At 38.3% G+C, this 26,141-nt stretch overlaps 1 protein-coding gene across 5 annotated transcripts in view; it reads right to left on the reverse strand.

Moving 5' to 3' along the window:
- The window catches only part of GLIS1 (GLIS family zinc finger 1), a 260,750-nt gene that overhangs the window by 141,161 nt on the left and 93,448 nt on the right, over positions 1-26,141 (reverse strand). For all 5 annotated transcript variants that reach the window (XM_070745920.1, XM_070745924.1, XM_070745925.1 and 2 more), the window contains 2 exons: positions 25,598-25,793; positions 13,349-14,444 (listed from right to left, as the gene is read on the reverse strand). In XM_070745920.1, the coding sequence (XP_070602021.1) occupies positions 13,349-14,444; positions 25,598-25,793 (1,292 nt within the window). The remainder of the gene's footprint in view (positions 1-13,348; positions 14,445-25,597; positions 25,794-26,141) is intronic.

Genomic DNA, 26,141 nt, shown 5'->3' on the forward strand with positions numbered 1-26,141 from the left:
GAGAGGCTTAACCATCTTATGTAAATTATTATTATTATTATTATTTATTGGATTTGTATGCCACCCCTCTCTGCAGACTCGGGGCAGCTAACAACAATGATAAAAAAACAACATGTAACAATCCAATTTAATAAAACAACTAAAAACCCTTATTATAATAACCAAACATACACACAAACATACCATACATAACTTGTAATGGCCTAGGGGGAAGGAATATCCTAACTCCCCCATGCCTGGCGACAAAGGTGGGTTTGAGTAATTTGTGAAAGACAAGGAGGGTGGGGCCGTTCTAATCTCTGCGGGGAGTTGATTCCAGAGGGCCGGGGCCGCCACAGAAAAGGCTCTTCCCCTGGGGCCCACCAAACGACACTGTTTGGTCGATGGGACCCAGAGAAGGCCAACTCTGTGGGACCTTATAGGCCGCTGGGATTCGTGCGGTAGAAGGTGGTTCCGGATGTATTCTGGCCCAATGCCATATAGGGCTTTAAAGGTCATTACCAACACTTTGAATTGTGACTGGAAACCGATCGGCAGCCAGTGCAGGCCGAGAGTGTTGCAGAAACGTGGATGAATCTAGGAAGCCCCATGATGGCTCTCGCGGCCGCATTCTGCACGATCTGAAGTTTCCGAACACTTTTCAAAGGTAGCCTTATGTAGAGAGCGTTGCAGTAATTGAACCTCGAGGTGATGAGGGCATGAGTGACTGTGAGCAATGACTCCCTGTCCAAATAGGGCCGCAACTGGTGCACCAGGCGAACCTGGGCAAAATATTGAGGGTGTAGACACACTGCTCTTGCTTATTCTTCAAATGCTATCTGCTGGCACTATCCCAAAACATAATGAGCCACTTGTTTCAAATTAAGACCAGGGGTGGGTTCTATTTACATTCTCCACTGGTTTACATCACAACAGAAGTACATGTTTTGCAGGTCCCTTCCCAGAAATTATTATCTGGGCATGCTCAGTACTAGGATTCCGCATGCAAACTAGGCAAGGAACACGGAAAACAGCTGCGGACATGCAATTTAATCTATTGCTTCTGATCAGCTGGGCTTTGGAAGCAGAGATAAAGGTCAGTATAACCCAGGGGTTGGCATGCTGTCCCACTTTCATGGAGACAGAGAACTGGTTCACTCTGGGCTTGGAGTAAGAGCTACCAGTTCTAAAGAACCAATCCGAACCAACAGCAATCCACCACTGATTAAGGCCCAGTCAGTAAAACAGAGATACAGTGGTATCTCTACTTACGAACTTAATTTGTTCCGCGACCAGGTTCTTAAGTAGAAAAGTTTGTAAGAAGAAGCAATTTTTCCCATAGGAATCAATGTAAAAGCAAATAATGTGTGCGACTGGGGAAACCACAGGGCGGGTGGAAGCCCTGTTTCCTCCCAGGAGATTCCTAGAGAGGCCCTATGGAGGCTTCTCTCTGCCTTTTCCAGCCCTGTTTCCTCCCAGGAGATTCCTAGAGAGGCCCCATGGAAACTTCTCCTTGCCTTTTCCGGTTACAGTTTCGGAGGCTCGGGTTTGTAAGTGGAAAATGGTTCTTGAGAAGAGGCAAAAAAAACCTTGAACACCCGGTTCTTATCTAGAAAAGTTCGTAACTAGAGGCGTTTGTAGGTAGAGGTACCACTGTATCTAGCAACTAATTAGTTACAGAAAGAGTAAGGAAAGTAAAACAAAAGATGTACTTTAAAAAATGATAAATGGTTCTATTTTTAATGCAGTCATAAGAATTAACTAGAGACATAATAGCTGGATCATTTTTCTCAATAAATAAAAGAATAATAAATGAAAGAATGTTTTTTATTTGTTTGTGTGAATTTCTTTCTCTTCTTGTTTGGAGAAGATCCTGGATTTTGGTTATATTTCTACAGACATTTTGGAAATTGAGAAGGGTTCTCAAACTTTTCAATGGCACTATATAATGGCATTGCTTCTCCTGCCTGTTAACCTAATTTGAACTGGCCTAATGTAATGCCTGGACATAGTCTATCTGCAATGCAAGCCTTAGCCTTTAGAGGGGAGACATTCACAACAATCCAATGGTTGGATGTGAATCATAGTTTCATTTTCAACAAATTGGCAGACGGTCAAGAGGAAAACAAGTGCAGGGAAGATTGCTTTAAGACAGTGTTTCCCAACCTTTTTGGAGCCGCGGCACATTTTTCATATTTTCAAAATCCTGGGGAACATTGGGGGGGGGGCCCCTAAAAAAAGTTTGGACAAAAAAAAATCTCTTCCTCCCTTTCACTCTATTTCTCTCTCCCTCCCTCTTTCTCTCTCTTCCTTCCTTTCTCTCTCCATCCCTCTTTCTTTCTCTCTTCCTTCCTTCCTCTCTTTCTGTCTCCTCCTTCCTCTCTCATCTCTTTCCTTCCTCTCCCTCCCTTTCTCTCTTTCTTTTCTCTCCCTTTCTGTCTATCCTTTCTATCTCTCACCCCTTCTCCCTCTTTCATTCCCTTTCTCTCCCTCCCTTTCTCTCTCATTCCTTTCTCTCCCTCTTTCCTTCCTATCTCTCTTTCTTTTTCTCCCTCCTTCATATCTTCTTTCTCTCCCCCTTCCTCCCTCTTTCCCTTTTCCCCCTCCCTTTCTCTTCCTTTTTCTCTATCCTTTCTACTTCTTACTCTTTCTTTCTTTCCCTCCCTCCTTCATTCAATTTTCTCTCCCTCCCTTCCTCCCTCTTTCCTTTCTCTCCCTCCCTTTCTCTTCCTTTTTCTCTATCCTTTCTACTTCTTACTCTTTCTTTCTCTCCCTCCTTCATTCAATTTTCTCTCCCCCCTTCCTCCCTCTTTCCTTTCTCTCCCTCCCTTTCTCTTCCTTTTTCTCTATCCTTTCTACTTCTTACTCTTTCTTTCTCTCCCTCCTTCATTCAATTTTCTCTCCCACCTTCCTCCCTCTTTCCTTTCTCCCCCTCTTTCTCTTCCTTTATCTCTATCCTTTCTACTTCTTACTCTTTCTTTCTCTCCCTCCTTCATTCAATTTTCTCTCCCTCCCTTACTCTCTCTTTCCTTTCTCTCCCTCCCTTGTTCTCCCCTGGGGCTGCCTGTGCCTGCCCTGCACCACCCAACACGGACGGACAGCCCCTGGTCGTCGGTTCGTCGCCCCCCACCCCCCCACGGAGGGAGATCGGGCTGGCGGGGGGCGGCGAATCCACCTCCCCAACCGCGCGGAGGGAAATCCGGTAGGCGGGCGGGTGGCCGCGGCTCCCTGCACGCCCCTGGAAAAGCCTACAGGGCCACCTACAGGTAACCGCTTTAGCCGCCCCCCGCCATCTCCCCGCGACTGCCTGCGCCGCTGCAGCCGCGCCCCCCCCCGCTCCCACCGCCAGTGCCCTCCCGCCGGGCCCCAAAGGACACTTGCCGATGACGACAGGGAAGCTTCAGCTGGGCGGGCGCTGCCGTGCCGGTGCCTCCGACCTCCCGGTTCCTGCTCGATGCCATGGCCCAGCTGAAGCTTCCCTGTCGCCTGGGCGGGGCGCTGCGGTGCCTCTGAACTCTCCGCTCCTGCCCGATGCCGCGGTTTCTGGCGCTCTCCTGCGCACCCCTGGAAAAGCCTACAGGGAACGGTGCCCGGGGCCGCTTTAGCCGCCCCCCCCGCCATCTCCCCGCGACTGCCTGCGCGAAGAATGGAGCTCTCCTTCCTGCCTTCCTTCTTTGGGGCCCAGCAGGAGAGCGCCAGAAACCGCGGCATCGGGCAGGAGCGGAGAGTTCAGAGGCACCGCAGCGCCCCGCCCAGGCGGCACACCTGGCGATGTCTCGCGGCACACCGGTTGGGAAACGCTGCTTTAAGAATCACAGAAACACTTCAATTTTGCCAAGCAATTCTAAGCATTTCTCCAACACTAGCCAATTGTTCACCATAAAGGTAAACAAAAAGAAATCAATAAGCATTTATAAGAGAAATTCAGAGTGAGAAACATCCAAATTTATTGTTTCATGTCCCCTCCACCCCGCCTTGCTGAATTAGGAGATATTTTATTTTATTTTATTTATTTTATTTATTTGATTTTCATGCCGCCCTTCTCCTTAGACTCAGGGCGGCTTACAACATGTTAGCAATATCAGTTTTTAACAGAGCCAGCATATTGCCCCCGCAATCTGGGTCCACATTTTACCCACCTCGGAAGGATGGAAGGCTGAGTCAACCTTGAGCCAGTGGTGAGATTTGAACCACTCACCTACAGATTTAGCAGTCAGCTTTAGTGGCCTGCAATACTGCACAATAACCACTGCACCACTCTTTAAAACAAACCTGTCCCCAAAATAGAGTAAAGTAACAATGTTAGAATCTTGGGTAGAGATTTTCACAGTGTTTCTTTTAAAAAAAAAAATCAAAGTCTTCTAGCTTTTCATTGCCCTAAACTGAAACTCTGGAAGTAATGCTTATTAATTCCTGACCCAATTCCTTTCCTAACAAACAAAAGGTAAGCAGACAAATAACTATGTAAAGCCACTATCTTCAACAGACAATGCACATGAGGATGCGTCATTCTGTAACTGAGACACATACTACTGTGTTGCAGTGGCCACTCCAGAGGTTGGTGGGTCAGAACTGTTTATGTCCCACTGTTTGTCCTGACTCTTTAACTGGTCTTCTGCTAAAGTGTCAATGCTAGTGCAGCTGGCTTTGTATGAGCAGCAAAAATGTTTTATTTGGTTTTGAGCATAAGAATTAATAATCAGGATTTTCAGAGGCTTTCTCAATCTGATGTCTGGTTACCAGGGAGTAACTGCTACTGATAGTAAAGAGCCATACTAAATAATGCGTAAGACCAAGCTGGAAAGAACATTTACCTTTAAAGTCACTGAAAACAATTCCATTCAATGATAACATACTTACGGTACAGTTCTACCTGTGAGAAGGGAATTAATGACATTGTTAAAATATCACATCTGAAGAATACCAGATCAGAACTAACTTTGATTTTCATAGCCAAGAGGAGCAAATTACTAGTAGTTAACAGAACAAGAGATTGGAAACACTTGAAGGAACTTGAAAATGCCAAAATATATTTTGGTGGTGGTGGGGGGGGGGATTATAAGAGATTTCTTGCCAGATCATAAAAGAATCCTGCTCAATTCCCCATTTTAACATTTACCTATACAGTGAAAGACTACCAACACAATTCATAAATGTAATCATTTGCAGACCTGGTAGGCACTCTTAGTTGACATAAATGAAAGATTTATTGTTGGGATGATGAAACAAAGAGCAAGTTGTGCAAACTTTACTGAGTTGGATTATGAAAACATGCCTTTTCCATTTCCCATTTTTAACTGCTTTGGATGCAGCATATTGCCCCCACAATTTGGGTGCAGTTTCAAAATAAAGGCCAAGACAAATTATACAGAAAAACAAGTTGCGTGTTATCTGAGCACAGGAGTCTCTTTGTATACCAGTTATCTCATACTCAAACAACAAAACAAATGAAAAATTCACGCTGTTTCCTAAATAGATCTAACTCAAAATGTGCAGCACAACTCTTTTCTGCAACTAGCATAAAGGATCACATTAATTTTTGATTTCACAAAGACAAATTCTTTCCAAATATGCCTGTTTATAATTCCAAATTCAATAGAAATTCATTATCACTTTATATCACTATGACAATAAAATGCATTTATATAATCAGTTTCTTTAATTTACTACTTCCAAACCTCTGATTTATAATTCTTCATTGATCAAAGTACTGTCTGTCTGCCTGTCTCTCTCCCCCTCCCCATCCCTCCCTCCATCCATCCATCCATCCATCCATCCATCCATCCATCCATCTATCTATCTATCTATCTATCTATCTATAATTCTCTGCCTTACAAAGCAAAGGCTGCAAGTTCAAATACCAGTGATAGGGTATGGCTAGCTGGTGAGGCAAGAACAAGGCCGAAATAGATCTATTCTAGTCTCCCTTTAATTTTCAAATTCAGCAAAAACATGTATCATACACACACACACATTCATAAAATGTAATATAAGTACAGTAATACACTTATACCATTAGAAAACAATTTTGTACTGGGTTTTCCTAAAGAGAAACTCAAAAGAAGAGAAACTGAATTATAGTCTTCCCTCTTCCTACTACCACCCAGCATTTTATTTATTATTCATTATGGCCAAGAGACCCAACATTTGAAGTATTAGAATTTTTTGGATGTATCCATAAGAAAATTGCATTGTGTGTGATTACAGACACTATACCTCATACAAAGAAAAATAGAAAATACAAAAATTATAAAGGAAATGTTGTTGAATGTCCCCGGGGAGGTGTCAAGCAAAATTATGAATAAGAGAAAGTCACATCTGGCAACTGTAGTGTGGTTTTAGTGTGGTCTACAAAACTGATTGTTCTTCAACATTTCATTGAAAAATACATAGATGAAAGAAAAAATTCTACATTTGTTGATTTATAAAGAATAATAATTAGACTGCTTTGTTAATGGTTCAACTCTGAATAGAGAAGATGACCAGCTTATATAATATCTCCTTAATTATTTAATGTATTTATGCATAAACATATATGGAATGCTTGTGGCACTTTCAGAGAAGTCCTGGTTTGATTGGGAATGTGCATATACTTTTGCAATCAGATAATAATATATTTTGACTGAGATCCTGGAATGATATGGAGCAGATACTAATTGATTACTTGAGAATGCACCCAATAGATCAACTGGCTATTATTACAGATGCTCCTCCAATAAGTGCCACTGGCTTTTTTTCAGGCATATGCTGCTTGCCCTACAAGAGGTACATGTAAAACAACATTGGTATAGTTGTTGTCAGATAGATGTTGCACGCAGATGGTTAAAGTAACCAATTCCTGTAGGTGGAAGATGCCACTTGCTATGATGCTTGAATGTGGCCTGTGTCCTACAGGGCAAAGCTAGACAAGATGATAAACATCGTTAACATCTATGGCCCTTGGGGGAAAAAACCAAACCATTCATAGCTTGTTGCCAGGACCGCCGTGCACAGGAAAACCAGCTTCTACTTTTCTTTCCTACCATGTTTCTGACAAAAAAGAGCTCTCCTCACATTTGGATTTAGTCCTAGAATGTTTGCTACATGTCTTGCTGTCTTAAAAAATACTCCCATATACTGCACTTATTTTTTGTCATTCTTCCCACCATGTCACTTAACTTTGGTCTTCAGAAAACAACACCACTTCAGATAGCATTAGCATTTAGACTTATATACCGCTTCATAGTGCTTATACAGCCCTCTCTAAGCGTTTTACAGAATCAGCATATTGCCCCCAACAATCTGGGTCCTCATTTTACCCACCATGGAAGGATGGAAGGCTGAGTCAACCTTGAGCTGGTGGTGAGATTTGAACTGCTGAACTACAGCTAGCAGTTAACTGAAGTAGCCTGCAATGCTGCACTCTAACTACTACACCACCCCGGATTATTAACACCTGCCAAAAAGTTGCAGTGAGAACTGAAGCAATCCCTTTAAATATTTCTTAAGATTTTACGAATCTCATCCCTATGAGTGTATCAGGAAGGAGAAGTTATTCTGTACATACATTTGGACTAAAAAGAAAGCATGAAGGGACAGTCCACAAGTACAGGTAGTACTAGATTTATGACCATAATCAGGATCAAAAATTCTTTGCTTGTTGAAAGCTGGCTGGGAAGGTTTCAAACCCACGATCTCCAGACACCGCCACCTTTGTAAATACATTATTATTATTATTATTATTATTATTATTATTATTATTATTATTATTATTATTATTTAGATTTGTATGCCGTCCCTCTCCGTAGACTTGGGACGGCTCACAACAATAACAAGAACAATGTAAAAAACAAATCTAATAATTTAAAAAACACTAAAAACCCCATTATTAAAAGCAAACACACACACAAACATTCCATGTATAAACTGTATAGGGCCGGGGGAGATGTGTCAGTTCCCCCATGCCTGACGACAAAGATGGGTCTTAAGAGCTTTACGAAAGGCAAGGAGGGTGGGGGCAACTCTGATATCTGGGGGGAGTTGGTTCCAAAGGGTCGGGGCCGCCACAGAGAAGGCTCTTCCCCTGGGTCCCGCCAAATGACATTGTTTAGTTGACGGGACCCGGAGAAGGCCAACTCTGTGGGACCTAACTGGTCGCTGGGATTCGTGCGGCAGAAGGCGGTCCCGGAGATATTCTGGTCCGGTGCCATGAAGGGCTTTATAGGTCATAACCAACACTTTGAATTGTGACCAGAAACTGATCGGCAACCAATGCAGACTGCGGAGTGTTGGTGTGACATGGGCATATTTTGGGAATCCCATGACTGCTCTCGCAGCTGCATTCTGCACAATCTGAAGTTTCCAAACACTTTTCAAAGGTAGCCCCATGTAGAGAGCATTACAGTAGTCGAGCCTCGAGGTGATGAGGGCATGAGTGACTGTGAGCAGTGACTCCCGGTCCAAATACATGCTAATTGCCAAGGGCCCAAATTTTGATCATGTGGCTGTGGGATGCTACAAAAGTTGCAAGTGTGAGGACCACTCGTAAGTCAACTTTTCCAGTATTTGGCAGTTCGAATCTCACCAGGCTCCAGATTGACTGAGCCTTTATCCTTCTAAAGTCAGCAAAATGAAGACCCCGACTGTGGGGGCCACTATGCTGACTCTGTAAACCACTTAGTGAGGGATGTAAAGCACTGTGAAGCAGTATATGTCTATAAATCTAACTGCTATTGCTACTGCTGTAACTTGAAACAATCACTAAAGGAATCATGGACTACCTGTATATAAAAACAACTTGTTCAGATATCTTTATTTCCTCTTTCTTCCAGCAAAGATCGCTTATCATCAAAACCATTTCAATACTAAAGTCAGCCTGAAATGGCTCAAGACAACCCTCTTATATTGTCTTTACATGCCAAACTCTTTTTATTATTTGTCTTGGATCTTAAATAAATCAAGGAACTCAACAAGCTCAAAATCTGTGAAAATATGTTCAGGAACCATCCAGTTAAAGAAATGGAATAATCTCCACTTTCCCTACAATAACTAATAGATGATCACAGATAGTCCTCCACTTATGACTGTAATAGAGTGCCAAATTTACATTTTAAGTCATGATTGTTTTAAATCAAGGCACCCACATAACTAACATGATGTTAAGACTTTTTTTTACAATCGTTAAGAACATAAGAAGAGCCATGCTGAATCAGACCAAAGCCCATCGAGTCCAGCATTCTGTGTCACACAGTGGCCCATCAATTGTACATGGGAATCTTGAGCAGAAAGAGAAAGAAAGAGCAGAAAGAGAAGGCAAAACCCTCCCTTTCCCTTGACACCCAACAAGGGAATCCTGCCTGCCTCAAGCAACATAGAGGCGGCACATGGACATCCGGTTCAGCAAGTGCCATATCATATGGCTGGGGAATTCTGGGAGTTGAAGTCCAGATCTCTTCAAGTTGCCAAGGTTGGGAAACACTGGTCTATTCCTTCAAATGTTTTCATGTGGATATGAGAAGTAACTAAACATGTTATTTACTATCCAAAAAGTTTCTTTTTGCATCATACTATTCACCTATTTGATGTAAAAATTGAATTTAATGAGGATTATAAATTGTTACTTAAATAGTAATTTGATGACTGTTAACTAGTTCAGTACAATTTATTCTTTGGCTTAAAGTCCAGCACACTCACATATGCGTACATACTTATTTTAAATGAAATAACTTAATTACACTCACAAGCAAGAACTTAACCACTTTTGTATAGTATCAGCTTCATTCATCATTATTATGCAAAACAATGGTAGGACAAAAAGTAAGGTTTTTTTAAAAAAACTTGAAAACATTTAAGTGATCTCATTTTTGTTCTCAGACAATCAAAATTCCTATAGTCTGGGACATCAAATATAAAAAAGCATCAAATTAATCTTTCAAAAGTTCAGGTTTTAAAGGCATTGCATCATTATTTTTGTTAGCTATCTTTCTGATTATAATGCAGATGAGCACCAAATTTAATAAAACTAAAATAACACAAGCTATATATGAAGCATAACAGGATATTGCAAAGAGATTAGGTAGTTTCCTTCAGACTACTTACACAGCTCAAAGAATAAAGACGGAAGGAACAAAAGCAAAGCATAACATAACCCAACATAAATGAAAGGACACAATGTTGAAAAAAGAATATCTCCATTATATATTTTAACTGAAAATTAAAAAATATAAACTTTGGCAACAAATCCAGGGAACCCAAAAATATCAATAATGCCTTTATGACGATTTGCGTTCCATTTTTCCCACTTTGTTGCTGAGAAGGGAACATACTGGCTAAATTTAAACCAGCTGTAATGATGAGTATTACAGTTGGACTGAAGAGGAAGCTTACCTCATGAAAATACATTGTGGAAACTGCTGTTGGAAGATAATAAAAGGATTAAGTGCCATTTTAGTGGACCATTTACTTTTCAATCAAAATGTCTCATGAATTTCCTGTTCTCAAGTAGCCTGAATTCCAAAATTCCTTTGTCTATTACAGTGCATAGTAGCAAAGACTGTCATAAGAAATTAATAATTTTACACAGAAGGGGGCTTTTATATATGCAGACAGCAAGCTACTTATTGCCAGCTTCTCTTGAATCTGTTCAACACATATTTAACCAACAAATGATGTTGATCAGACTGGAAAAATACCCAATTTCATATAAAGCAATAATGTTGTTTCAAAAGCCACTGGAAACAATTGGGAAAGGGAGCATCTTCCAAGAAAAATTATGAGAGTATTTAATTTAGACTTTCTAAAAACAAGAGTCATATTTTTAATTGAAAATTGACATTTGCAAAATGATTATTCTTTAAATTTGAGGTGCACAAAAACATGAGTAAACCACAATTACACTGCTAATTAACTCCTAACCAACACTAATTTTGAAGGAGTTTGTCCAATGCTTCCTTAGTTTAAGAATTAAGATTTTTAAAGTATTTTTTAATTAAGCTAATATTTAAAGAAAATTCATTTTGATCATTTACAACTGTGGTTTATTTTGAGACTGGACTGCAAAAAAACCTTTAATTATTTTAAATATTTAACTTCTTTCCTTTTTAAAACTAAACATATTTTAATAGTTTTACCTGTAGTTCTTCTAGTCATTAAAAAAAACAAGACACTAAGCATTTATTTTGTAATACTACATAAAAACTCAATTCTGAACGGACAAAATACCCATTCAAATATACTGAATTGACCACAGTACTGACAATTGTTTGTTTATACTGAAGAGTATACTTGAAGTAGCCTAATATCTAGACCCATAGACTAATACGCTATTTATAAGCGTCTACAGTCCAATTTACATTTATAAATTCTTCTAGTATTACCCATTAGATGAGGTCAACATAATAATATAAAGATTTGTGTGTCATAATTGAATAGAAAGGTAACATTAAAAATTGCCACATGTACCAAACGTACACGTACAGCATGTTTTCTGTTATTGAATAATTCCATAGTTCTATTCCACTTTCACCAAAGTTTCGCCTGAAATTATATTTTTAAAAGAGAGAGGACTGTTTTCATATACCTTTTAAAAGCAACCTCCAATGTGACTACACACACACACACACACACACACAAACAAACTGTTGAATAATCCAAGTATTTCCATAGTTTCAGATTTCTATTTTTTTTCTAATACAGCACAATTATCTCAAGACACAATGAAGCTGGAAATTTCAATATATGTCTGATTCTCCTCCCGTCTCTACATAAACTATTTGTGTTGCTTAGTGTTAGTGACAATTCTTGCAATCTTAATGTTTTTCCAAATGCAATAACAACATCTACTGCCGTGGAAAATTATGTGTACTACTTTATTATGCTTGGATTCTTGTCATGAGTATATAAGCCACATAATTTACCAGTATGAGGTCAATGGAAAGATTTAAAGGATGTTATACACATAAAACAGTTTAGGATGGCAAGGATAAGAAATAAGCAAAATACCTGTTGTTTTAAACTTCTGAAAATATAGTGTTAAGTATATTGGGCATTGTATTATGTAATAAATTATATAGGAATATTTAGAGTAGAAAAATAGATACATACTAATATACAAAGAGCACACAGTGTATAAAAACAAAGTACATGTGTAATGAGGCATTATGAGCTATTCCATGAGTAGAAGAAACCACATACAGTACTTTGTTTAATTATTTCATTTTCTAATATGATCATCTGCATAATGAAACAGTAATATGAGCAAATAAGGCTGCCAGGAACGTATTCTCATCAGTTAAAACTATCTCGATATTATTTCTAACCGTAAAACTTTGCTTCTTAGGAACAGCATTTGGGAAAAACAACCATAAACCCCTTCAATATAAAGTACATCTTAGTTTGAAAAGAATAACTCTCACTTCAAATCTGACCAGTATTGTATTTAGAGGATATTTGTTTTTCCAAAACACACTCAACCACAATCCTATGAATAAACACCAATTCTTCAAAGTGATCTTTCTTGATGACATTTAATGCAGTTATTCCTTTGTAAACAAAGCAATTTGGTTAGCAAACAAACATTCTGTATTTCACAACTGAGTTTGGAAGCTTGGTTCAATCTTGCTTTGTGGTTACCTACTTTATTAAGTGTTTCATATTATTGCCACTGAACTGCAAATAATTAGTTTTTATTTTAATTTACCACATAACTAATAATTCAATCAGAGACAATGCTTCTTTCAACATGTTGGTATTATGCTGTAGCTTAGATCTGTCTGATCAGAGAAAAACAGCTATAATAGCTCTCTTCTGAAAACTGTTTTTTAATATATATTAAATGAAAGCCATCCTGAAAGTTATATTAGATGCTCAATTTTAGTCATTAATAATAATTACTAGGATTGTCTTTCTTTTTGCCATCTATCCTTTCAAAAGCTTCGGCTCAGTGGGATATTGTTCAAAAGCAAACTGGGGGGAAAATGCATTAAAATGTCCTCCATGTTTCTTGATTTAAAATATCACCCAAGGCACATTGACTCTCCACTATGTTTAACTCTTCCAAACTGTTAATTTTTCAGTGGACTTTTCAAATATAAACCGTTTGTATTTAAAAGCTAAATCTGTTGCAGTGGGCAACAAAATACAACAAGACAATATTTATATTATTTCCTCTCCAAAAACCAAAGTGAAGCATCACTATAGAGTAATAGCATAATTCTGATAAAAATATTGTGTAATAAAAGAGCAGCAGGTTTTTAACAGATAGGATACTAACATTCATATACAGATTACATAAAATCCTTTAATTCCTATTGGAAGAATATTTTCAAAGGCAAAAAAGGGAGAGGAGCAATCCCAGTGTATTTCCAGGCAAATAAATACTTTCCAGACTTACCATGCACTTGTTTGGTTTTTCTCCCGAATGAACTCTCATGTGGATTAGCAACTTGTAACGAGCATTAAAAGGTTTATACCGGCGAACACAGCCTGTCCAGAAGCAAGTGAAGTCCTCTCCTTTCCTTTGATCAATATGAGTCTTCTCTATGTGCCGAACCAATTCATCTTGCTGATCATAGACAGCACTACAATCAATCCATCGACAGATCTGCTTACCGCTGCTGGCCTCCCGCTCATCACTTTCACTTATCTGAAGAGGCTTTGGAGACATAGAGGCCTGTAAATGCGTCAGTGCCCCTTGAATGTGGTTTTGCTGCTCGTGTAGATGATAAGGTGGTGGCAGCTCTTGGTGATGCTGAAAAAGACTGGAGGCAGAAGTAAACTCATCAAGTGGTTCCTGTTTTAAGAAATTCAACTTCTGTTTGCTGTGTAAAATATCTGGCTGAGGAGCAGAAGCAGTATTCATTATAAGGCAGAAGCTTGCATTCTCTCCTGTGTGCTGCATTGGGGAATGGTCACAGTCCCCTCGGATAGTTTCAGTGGAAACGGGAACAAGGCATACTGAAGGGGAAGGAATATGGCAGTGGTTCCCAGATTGCGAGCAGGACTGGGGGCGAGAGGGTTTCTGAGCACTATGAAGAGTGATCTCTCTAGGGGAAGAGGAAACACCAGCTGAATTAGTCCACAGTCCATTCACACAGGTAACCAGCGAGGTCTGGGATGTGCGGATGATAGTTGTAATATCAATCCCATCGGCAGAAGATGGCACCACAGAGATACATCTCTTCTTCAAATTGCTGGCCTGTTGTCGACTTGAATGGTGAGGGCTGCTGAGTGACAAGGAGCCCAGGGAGGGGCTATGTTCATTATTAAACAATTGCGATGAAAGTGAATTGGTAAGGCTATTGTGGTCAATTTCAAGATGAAGGCCGCCTGAGCCTTTCAGTTCCATTCCATCAGTAATCCTTCTGTGTGCAGAAACCTCAGATAGGCCCTTATAATCACCCAAGCACTCCTGTTTTATTTGCTGAGTAGTGTGACTTCCATTCATGCACGAAGTTGTAGAATCTGCCGAGTCTTGGAATTGGAGAGGCCTGCAACACAGTTTCATGGATCATCACTAACATGCTGAGAATTTAGCATTTCCATGCAAGGTGCAACATCAATTAAGTTTCTAAGAAAGGATTGGTCTGAATTCTTGTGTATGCTATCTCTCTATTGCACTTTCTCCATTTGAACGTTTTTGAATACAGTACTGCCTCACTGGCAATTTAAAAGAGTGCTATTTCTGGGAAGGTATGAGCAAACTCCACTCATACTAACTAAAGTACCACTACAGGAGTTTGCAAAATGCTTATATTTAATGCAAGCTATGGATTCAACAGATAACCTAGGCAAAACAGAGAGTATTACAGTAGTTATTTTCAAATCTTTCCAATAGTACAATTTAGTTCAACTCAAGCAGAAATATCAATAATGTTACATTTATTTTAGGGCTTTGGAATCACCTTATACGATTAACCAATTTATTAGCTGTTTAGTAAAGCTCTAAAATTATTGCTGCTCACATCATCAGATTATGCAGTGGCTAAACTGGTATAAAGATTCAAACTGTAATGAGAGCAAGAAGTCAAAACAGTTATTAAGATGCAGGTTGGATATAAAAACAGATTAAAAGTACTGTATCTTAATCAACTGATAATTATAATATGTTAAAAACTTTGTGCTTGTTGAGATCTTCTGAAATTGTCTCTATTTACTATTCTAAAAGAGCAGCTCTTTATTTCCCCAATCAATGACTTGTAGTCAATTTCATGAAATTAAGATAATTTATTTAATAAGCTTTCCTGAAGTACAAATAGCATTCTGAAATAGGTTGCACAATTCTTAACTACAAGTTTTGATTTGAAGATATATCCATGAATAAGTTCTGTTTCTCTCTCTCTTTCTCCCTCCCACCCTCCCCACCTTCCTCTCCCCCCTCTCCCACTCTCTGGGACAATTTCCAATATGATCACTCTAATAAATCCTACAAATTCAAAACATTATGTTAAAAAGATTTAGATTTAATATTTTATTATTACAATCACTTAAATAAATACCTTTTAGTTAATCACTCTATCCCTCTATAGCTGTTCCATATATTCTTGATATAGAGCTCTAAAATATTAATTTCATAATTCCCTTAGTTCAAATTCATCTCAAATCTTGTCACTACTTTTCCCTTAAATTTATTTGATAACTTCTAAAACCAATTTATATCTATTGATATTGTTCTGTATTTGAATAATTTTTGATAATTTAGTCATCCCCTGATCTCCACGACTATATTCTCTGCATCTTTTTTCTCTATGCTATTATTACACAATAATATGCAGCAATTATTCTCTTATATGCATTTTGTCATCCACAGTTTTTTTCACTTCATTATTCTACTAAGCCTCCTTTTTCAGACTAACCATACCCTTCTGTGATATTCCATTTCACTCTATGAAACTCATCCTGCAAATAATAGGGCTATGCAAATCCTTCAAGATAATTTTTAGAATCCACAAGAGTCTGAATAGGCCACCTCTTTTAAATGGCTAACACATCTACATTTATTTGTTTATTTTTAAGGCTTGATTGCTATTCCTGGTTCAGTGGATAAATACTCTACTTTGCATATCATTTTTACAGCAGAGCAAATGACATATGCTCCTGGAGATAGCTAGGAACATTTTTCAAAGCAAAAAATATATACCACTATATATTTTATAATTAAATATATTAATAATTAAATTTTTAAATATGTTCTGAAACACCTCTTTCAAGGGATTTACACAGCCATAATAAGTAACACAGCAACAGAAAGGCCCTCCTTGCCTTTCGTAAGCTCCTTAAAACCCACCTCTGTCGTCAGGCATGGGGGAATTGAAATTTTCCTTTCCCCCTAGGCTTATAGAATTTATACATGGTACGCTTGTATGTATGATTGGTTCTTTAAATTGGGTTTTTTTAGATTATTTTTAATATTAGATTTGTTTACATTGTCTTTTTATTGTTGTTAGCCGCCCCGAGTCTTCGGAGAGGGGCGGCATACAAGTCTAATTAATAATAATAATAATAATAATAATAATAATAATAATAATGTCCTTCCAACTTTTTTCCCCGCAGCCAATAAAAAAGCACTAATCAAAGTACTGTTTTTCCAGGAGAATATTAGGACGAACTACTAGTTTGATAATAACCCTTCAGATATGAGTTCAATGAAGCTTACTCCCATGTAAGGAGGCAGTAGCTTCTACATCTGAAACAGTTTCTTTAAAAAGATAAATATTCTCCCACTTACATTTCCTCCCTTCTGAACACAGCTTTATAATAGCTTCAGGAAGAACAAATACATAATTTGTGCTTATGCTACAGGCCAAACCTGGATAGACTCACTCACAAATCTACCCATTCTGGTACTAGACAGTAGACACTGATCAAATATGTAAGAAACTGCCAAAGTCTTAGATGAAAACACATCAGACAGCCCTAAATTTTTACTGACAGGCAACTGGCTAAAGCTGTTAATTTACCACTGTGAGGTAGCCTCTGTGAAAAGACATGGTTCTACCAGTAGGAAGAAGATGAATCCTCCATTCTTACAGATTAATGGTTTCAGCTGTTTGGGGCATGGGATTTGCTACCACATCATAGTATAAAAAGCATGGCGACTTTGAAAAAAATTGTAATAACATCGAGTTGTGCAATGTTACATCTGGGTAACAAAAATGAAAGGCATATGTACAGAATAATCACAGGCCCTGGCACACAAATATTACATGTGAAAAGGATCTGGGTGTCCTTTTCAACCACAAGTTAAATATGAACCAGCAGTACGAAGCAGCTGCTAAAAAAGCAAATGCCACTGCAAAAGCACACAGTCCAGTTTATGAGATGTCATTGTGATTCTATTCTGCCCTAGTCAGATCCCACCTGGAATGCCGTATCCAGTTCTGGGTCTCACAACTGAAAAGCAATAGACAAACTGGAACAATTCTTCATAATCAACTACTTCGAAATCTAGTTCTATGATGAATCTGGATATCTTTAACCTATAGGATAGAAGGTACAGGGAAGATATGATAGGGGCCTTCAAAGATCTTAGGAGCAGTCATACAGAAGAGGAAATAGACTTTCTCTTTATTGCCCAGAGATTCAAGTTCAGAATTAATAAGTCAAAACTGCAAGGCAATAGGTTCATGCTTCACATCAAGAAAGATGTCCTATGAAGAAATGTCATTTGATACAAAAGGCTATCAAATAAAGTGGTGAGTTTTCCTTTCCTAGAAGTCTTCAAATGGGACCTAGGTGGTCATTTCGTAGAGATGCTCTACATTAAGTAAAATGATTGTAAGTAAGTAAGATTGGTTTAGATCACATGACTCAAACTCGCTGCATCATGTTGCCATCATATGACATATTGCGATGTTTTAGCTGGGAGCTGGGGTGGGTGTGGATGCGCGTGACGTATCCAGCCCACTGGTCGCTACTTTGACAACCCTAGTTTAGATCAATGTTTTTCAAACTTCATGACATTAAGAGGTATAACATGAGATTTCAACTCTTAGTGGCTAGGGTATTCTGGGAGTCTAAGTCAACATATTTTAAGCTGCCAAGTTTGAAAAACCCTCATTTGGATTCCTTAAGACCCCTTCAAATCTTATGATTTTATCATACAAACCCAGACACCTTTTGTGAGAGATTATGGGGAGGCAGTGAAAAGAATGAGAATAGAATAGAAAAGAATAGAACAGAACAGAACAGAATAGAATTCTTTATTGGCCAAGTGTCATTAGACATACAAGGAATTTGTCTTTGGTGCATATGCTCTCAACGTACATAAAAGAAAAGATACATTTGTCAAGAATCATGAGGTACAACACTTAATGATTGTCATAGGGTTCAAATAAACAACCAGGAAACAATAAATATTAATATAAATCATTAGAATACAATCAACAAGTTACAATCATACAGTAATAAGTGGGAGGAGATGAGTGATAGGAACGATGAGAAGGCTAATAGTTATAGTAATGCAGTCTTAGTGAATACTTTGACAGTGGTGAGGGAATTATTTGTTTAGTAGAGTGATGGCGTTCGAGGAAAAACTGTTCTTGTTGTTCGGGTATGCAGTGCTCTATTTTGAGGGTAGGAGCCGGAACTGTTTATGTTCAGGATGCGAGGGGTAAACAAATGTTAAAGGTGAGTCTACTGACAATTTATCTCAAGTTGGTCGCTAAAGAAACCAGCACTAAAGTTGTGCTTACATTATTAATGAAAAGCACTGCTGGTATTGATTCTATATAATCTTAGTACTGTAATATATTACTGCTAGGAGATAATCTAGAGTATTTTTGTATAATTAAGATTGGGATTAATCAATCATCAAGGGAAAGCCTAAACAGAAAAAATTATATCAAACTAGTATTAAGCACAAATATATTAATGTGTTCCTTGGATACATATTAGAAAAAAGGCAATTGTTTCAGCACTAGACAGTGTTTATTAGATGTTTTGCCAAGCCACAGCCATATTACCAGAATTATATAGGAATGTTGGGTGCAGTCATGTTTCCAGAAGTCTTCTAAACCTCTAAACACAAGTGATGAAATTAGGCTGAAGCTATCAATTACAAGCATAGATCAGAAGTCACATTCAGCCATCAATTACTTCTTGGATTTCACTTTTTGAAGTCTGGTTTGTCAACTAGTCATACTGTGAATTCATAAGAACATTGTATAGATAATCCTCTACTTACAACAGTTCATTTAGTGCCCATTCAAAGTTACAACAACACTGAAAAAAGTGACTTATGACTGTTTTTTTTTTTCACTGCTGCAGCATCTGCTTGATCATGTGATCAAAATTCAGAAGCTTGGCAACTGACTTGTACTTCTGGTGGTTGCAGTGTTCCAGGGTCATGTGATTATCTTTTACGACCTTATGGCAAGCAAAGTCAATAGGAAATCCAGATTCACTTATAAACTATATTATGAACTTAACAACTGCAATGAAACAACTGTTTCATTTAGCAACATAAATTTTGGGCTCAATTGTGCTCATAAATCTAGGGCTACCTGCAGTCTGAATTACACTTGAAGAATCAGTGATGTGCCCTTTTTAATATAGCTATGATCTCTACTATCAAATTTATATTGACTTGAAGTCCAATTAATTTGCAGTCTCTTTCAGCTTGCAATGGGGGCCTTCCTTGAGAAACCTATCATAATCTTATAAATAAACAAACAAACAAACAATAACTTGGGTTTCCTTATCAGTCACTTACTTTGGAGGGTGTGAATACAGTAATAAATAAGGAAGCTATTACAGGTGTACAACTCATTTGTTCTATGAAAAACAAGGCAGAACCACTGACTGCTGAAGCAACTGAAGCCTCCTAGAAACCTGGTAGTGATGGTTGATAAGTCAGATGTCAGGTAAAGGAAGTTTTGAACAGGGAGAGAAAGATTTTGATGGAAAACTTGTTCCTTGTGTGTTGGATGGTTAATTTTGCCTTTAAAGGAGTCAGAAATCATCAGATCTTAGTAAAGAAAAAGAGTTTAAATTAATGCTTTTATAACTTCATTAGAAACTATCATTTATTTGTTTGTTTTGTTTGTTTATTTTGTCAAGTACATATTGGTAGTATACAAAGATATAACAATATTTGTATAGTATCATTACTAGTAAGAGAGAAACAGTAGGAGGGGGGACAGAAGGCATGCTGGTGAACTTATGCATGCCCCTTACTGACCTCTTGGGAATCAGGTGAGGTCAACAGTGGATAGTCTAAGGGTAATGTTTTGGGGTTAGGGGATGAAATTACAGAGTCAGGTAGTAAATTCCATGCATTAACTACTCAGTTACTAAAGCCATATTTCCTACAGTTGAATTTGGAGCAGTTTACTTTGAGTTTGTATCTGTTGTGTGCTCATGTATTGTTGTGGTTGAAGCTGAAGTAGTCGTTGACGGAAAGGACATTGTAGCAGATGATTTTATGGGCTATGCTCAGGTCGTGTTTAAGGTGATGTAGTTCTAAGCTTTCTAAAACTAGAATTGTAGGTCTGGACGGCTTTTCCAGTAAAGTATCTCTGGATACTTTAATAAATAAAGTATTTAAATAAAGGCTTCTTTATATAATAATAATGTAAGGAGCTGCATAACAATGAACATCTGACCTGTACAGAAAACTCATTTAGAAAATCTATTTAGCTTCAGGAATTTCTTCAGAATCATCTTATCACCTGATTTGTCTTTTCTTTATGTTTTATAAAGTCTGTATGGTTTACAAATCTTCCTAATAGGATTCTGGTTAATACATTCATGGTTTTTTTTCCTGTCTCTCTTCCCCCCCCCCCCAAAAGAAAATGAGTTGGGAGAAAAAAACATTTGCAGTTATAAGCAGAAATGGCTCTCAAACAGGAAGAGGAAGGGAATAGTTTTGAGGGAAATGTTTAAAACACAATGGGGAGATAAGCGGAACGCTGATCACTGGGTCACCATACAAAGGTGGGTTGTGGATCATTTTAATGCTGCTTTGCACATACCGCTGCAGTAATAAAAAAAATCCAAGATGGTGGCACCCAAGGACCAGCACCAACAGAACTGACTTTGTGTCGTCATTGCCGGTTTACTAACAGTTCTAAAGAACAGTTTAGAACTGGTAGGAACCCACCTCTGTCACCATAGTGCTTGTGATGAGAAACAGGCAAACTAATGACGAGATCAACCAACTGATATATATTCACTATTCAGTTACTGAGAAAATGGCAAAACTACAGAACTTAGGGCAGGTTTCAGGAGTAAAGGGAATTATTTCAGTCACCTGCTGCTTTATATCACAATAGCATCTCTTTCATGTTCTGTGGCATATAATCCTGTGTTGTTCTGGGAATCTTCTCTGAAACAGAGTTGTAAGGAGTTCATATTTCATAAGGGAATACTATGATCCCCTGAATACAGACATCTGTCATTTCCTCATTATGGATTTTTCAAAAAGCTCCTGAAAAGATCTAAGCCCAGTCTTCTCTTCCTCCTTTTGTTTGCTCCAACCCCAATTATCTTTGCATCATAATTGTCGTCAATGACAGAATAAAACCAGCTTGTTAGTAGTAACCATGTGGATTCCTAACAAGGTCAAGATGGAGTTAACATATATAATAAAATTAAAAACAGCAAAGCTTCCATGACTGAATTAAAATCCTTGCTGTCTCATGCTGGGGCTGCAAAAACTAGAATTAGACAGTATTCCAGATAAAAACTGAGGTTTTGAAGGGCTTTTGTCCTCTAATTTCTTTGTTCAAAGAAGCAACATATTTCAAGATTATTACTTTTTTAAGGCTTGGTGTTTATCCAATTGATCACTCCCAATAAATATCTGTATCTGTCAGTGGACAGAGAGGCCATTTCCTTTCAGAGTTCTTTATCGTAGTCACAAAAACTGGCCTAGAGAGCTGAAGGAACTTTCCAAATTAGATAGGGAAGCCATGAGCTACAGCAGTGATTTTCAACCTTTTTTGAGCTGCTGCACATTTTTTACATTTACGAAATCCTGGGGCACATTGAGCGGGGCACGGAGGGGCTAAAAAAAGTTTGGACAAAAAAATTCTCTCCCTTTCGCTCTATTTCTCTCTCCTCTTTCTCTCCCTTCCTTCTTCTTTCTTTCTCTCTCTCCATCCCTCTTTCTTTCTCTTCCTTCCTTCCTCTCTTTTTTGCTCTCTTTCTCTCTCCCTCCCTACATCCCTCTATGTCTTTCTATCTCTCTCCTTTCCTCCCTCTCTTTCTCTCTCTGTCTTGCTTTCTTTCTCTCTTTCTCTCTCTCTTTCTTTCTTTCTCTTGTTCTTTCTCTCTTTCTTTCTCTCTCTCTTGTTCTCTTTCTCTCTCGCTCTTTCTCTCTCTTGCTTTCTTTCTCTCTCTCTCTCTTGCTTTCTTTCTCTTTCTTTCTCTCTCTCTTGCTTTCTTTCTCTCTCTGAGCTTCGCGGCACACCTGACCATGTCTCACGGCACACTAGTGTGCTGCGGCACACTGGTTGAAAAACACTGAGCTACAGAATATAAAGGTAAATCTTACACAGTATTTACAAAACTGTTTCCTCAAATATCATTAATACTGGAAGTATATTTTATATTAGTAGAAAAGTTCTCTTTCAGTAGAAATTTCCTATCTACTAAGGAAGCATATTGACTGAAAACTTGATAAAAATGTTATTTTATAACACTAGTTTTAAAAGGAATGTTTCAATTACTTAAATAAAATTGATCTGAAAATAAATCTGTCACTGATATAATCAGATAAAAATGACAAAATCAGTTAATCAAAAATCACAAAACTTTGGAAGTTTATAGTTTTTATATCAATAAAATGCATCAATAAAACTTAAAATTAAAAAAAACCAAAAATATTTTATGGAACAGTAATACAAAAATAACATTAAAATAGTAATTTGAAAATATATATGAAAGACTTTATAATTGTAAAACAGTTTCCTACATTTTGAAATGCTATGCCACTGAGCTAAAAATTTATTAAATTTTTATTTCAATCTAGCAGTTAACATTAAAAATAATTTATTGTATTGCAACAATTTATAATTTGGAAAATTAAACCTATAATAGAATTACTTGCCATATTTTGTCTGTAGAGGCGTGTGACCATGTTGCAGATTTTGATCCACCTGCACCACAAATCCTGCTTTAATGTTCAGAATCAAGTTATAGGCAATCTCAATATAAAAGTAGGATTTTATGGTACAGTCATTGAAGTGCAGCTATTCTGCTGAATAATGATAAAGATATAATCTTACTCAAACAAACTTTGCCTATCCTGATCTCCAAAATTACAATTGCCATTATCTTCTAAGAGGATAATTTTTATCCTGCTACATTTAGAAAGCCTTTTATAGAAATTAAACTGTTTGATGGCTTTTATTCCTTGTTTTAAAAGCATCAATATCCTATTTACAAGACTATACCGTTGTATCATCTTACAGGAGGATACTGCTTCACCTTTTTTCCTTTCATGTTGTAGCTTGGAAATATCTACTTCCTGGTGCTTGAAACAAAGCCTCTGATCCAGTTTAAATATAAGTAGATGAGTTATTATCGTAACCTAGATTGCAAACGTAATTTATTTTTCCTTATCCACCACAACTTATGGTAAAGGTTAGATATCAATTTGAATACATAGAAATCATGCTCTGTATAAGCTGTACTCAACTCTGGAGAAAAATATTCTAGCTCCCCTCATAAGGCTCAAGAGACAACCCCCACCCCCTCAACATATATTATATTACATAAAGAAGCAAAGTTTAAAAAGAGGGATATTTTATCTGTACTTAAGTAAGTTACTATCTTTGCCAGTGATCAGCTAATATTAATTTATCTTTAGGAAACAACACCAGATACTATAGCAATGAAGGAAATTAATTAATTTGAAATACTATGGCACTGTATAGGAAAGACCAGTGGTGAAATCTAAAATTTTCCCCTATGTGTTGTGGGTGTAGCTTGGAGGCCATGTGGGTGTGGCTTCAGGTGGGCGTTGTTTGTGGTCAGGTGACTCATTGGGCATTCTTGGGGGTCATATGACTGGGTGGGCATGTTTGGTGCTCAGGTGACCAGGTGGGCGTGGCCAACTTGTAAAATGTGGTGAAACAACAACACTCTTGCTTAGCAAATTTTGGTCTCATTTATGGTCATAAGTTTTCTTTCTTTCCTTTCCTTCTTTCTTTCCTCCTTTCCTTTCCTTTTATTTTCCTTTCCTCCTTTATTTTCCTTTTCCTTTTCTTTTTTACCTTTCCTTTCCTTCTTTTTCTTTTTCTTTCTTTTTCTTTCCTCCTCTTTCCTTTCCTCCCCTCTCCTTGCCACTGCCCATCTCACCTTCCTGTCTTTGGCTCCAGGACCTTCGTGGGCCAGGCAGTGTCGGGGTGCACACCTATGGAACTCTGCCAGCCTCAGCCTTGGGGGCTGACGGTGACCTTGGCAGGGCAAGGAGACAGTGGCGCTGCTCAGAGAACTGTCACGGCTGTGAGCTTTGGTGGTCCAGGCACCCATCCGCCTATCTAGCCGATGGTGTGCTTGGGAGTCCTGGGGTGTTTCCCCAGTGACGGCATCGGACACTAGTGAGGGAATGGTGAGGAGTTCACAGCAGATGGCAGTTCGTCTTTGTGCATGTAGAGCTGATGAGGTGAGGATGGGGTTCCCTGATTCTCGGTGCCCCTCCTCTGTGCAACCTGCTGCCACTGAGCAGACTCATTCACGCCACCTGCTTCGCTCATGGGGCAGATTGACTGGAACTTCCGCACTTCTTTGCAGTGCAGCAAAGAAGCGCAGTTCTGCGGGGCAGTGCAGACTACTGTGCCTTCTCTTGCCCCGCTCTCCATCCTGGAGAGCCATGTATCACCTCCTGCCAATCATCCGTACAAACCACCCGCCCCATTTCTGCAAAGGCAAAGTCCTGCAGGTTGATCCAAAGAGGGGAGTGGGTTGCCAAATTTAATTTGGCAAAGAACTGAATCTGTTCTCTTTAAAGTGCAGGTAGTTGTTCTTGAATAACTACTCATTCAGTGACTGCCAAAGTTACAAAGGTGCTGAACACGATGGACTTATGACAGGTCTTCATAGTTGTGGTCAACTATGATCACATCTCTGTCATATGATCATCTCTGTCATATGATCACATTGGTGCTCATCAATTGGATCATAATTATGACGATTGCAGCTTCAGTCATCATTTGCAACCTTCGCTGTCATATGTCATCTCTGTCATCTCTGTCATATGATCACATTGGTGCTCATCAATTGGATCATAATTATGACGATTGCAGCTTCAGTCATCATTTGCAACCTTCGCTGTTGACTTCTGACAATGTCAATGGAAAATGGTGCTCATGTGCATGAAATTCACATAACCAACGCAGGTACACTGCTACAACTGCCATCATGTCGGCACAGACACATGACATTGTATTTTAACAACAGAGTTGCCAATTACCACAGTTAAGAGAAGATTAATTTTGGATTGCAGCTAAATAATCCATGTTCTTCTCTTGAAATATACTGCAGCAACAAAGTACCCTTGAGGTACAAGGTGTAACTGAAAACAAACTGAAAGTCTGGTGAAGGCAGGATATGCAAATATGGAACCATATTCAGTGGGGAATGGTCACAACTTCAAAAATGGTTGTGCATGTAAAATAAACAAAGCTGAAAACAATACCTGGTATCTGCGCAAGACATGTTCAATTGACTAACTTGGAGGAGTCTTTCACACGGCAACAGGTGTTCTCGGGCAAATGAGTTTCCTGAGTGGGAAAGTAGGTTCTGCCTACACACAGGTCCCAAACTATTTGTCATCTCCATGTCCACCATGTTATTCTCAGAGATCAAATTACAATGGCTGTAGCCACCATTCACTGTGAAAAAAAGAAGTGAAAGAGAAAAGTAAGTATGAACTCTTTACTGGGATAGTTAAAGTCTCTGTCATAGTTCCTCCTCCATCATATTCTATATGCTTTTGACAACTGGCTTAATAAAATCAGGAGGCAAAACAAAACATTTCATATGAATTATGATTCAGTTCTATAAAATTCATCTACTCCAAATGACTATTATTTCTTTTTCCAGGTATCATTTAACCTTTAACAGAATTTAACAATACTGAGCACACTACTATGCACCAATGTTTTCTGTTTTATTTTGAATTCTTTCTTATCTAGATATCTAGATATTGTATGTCCACCATGATAAAGTTCTCTATTAGT

This window comes from Erythrolamprus reginae, chromosome 3, assembly GCF_031021105.1.
Source record: "Erythrolamprus reginae isolate rEryReg1 chromosome 3, rEryReg1.hap1, whole genome shotgun sequence".
Lineage (NCBI taxonomy): Eukaryota > Metazoa > Chordata > Lepidosauria > Squamata > Dipsadidae > Erythrolamprus > Erythrolamprus reginae.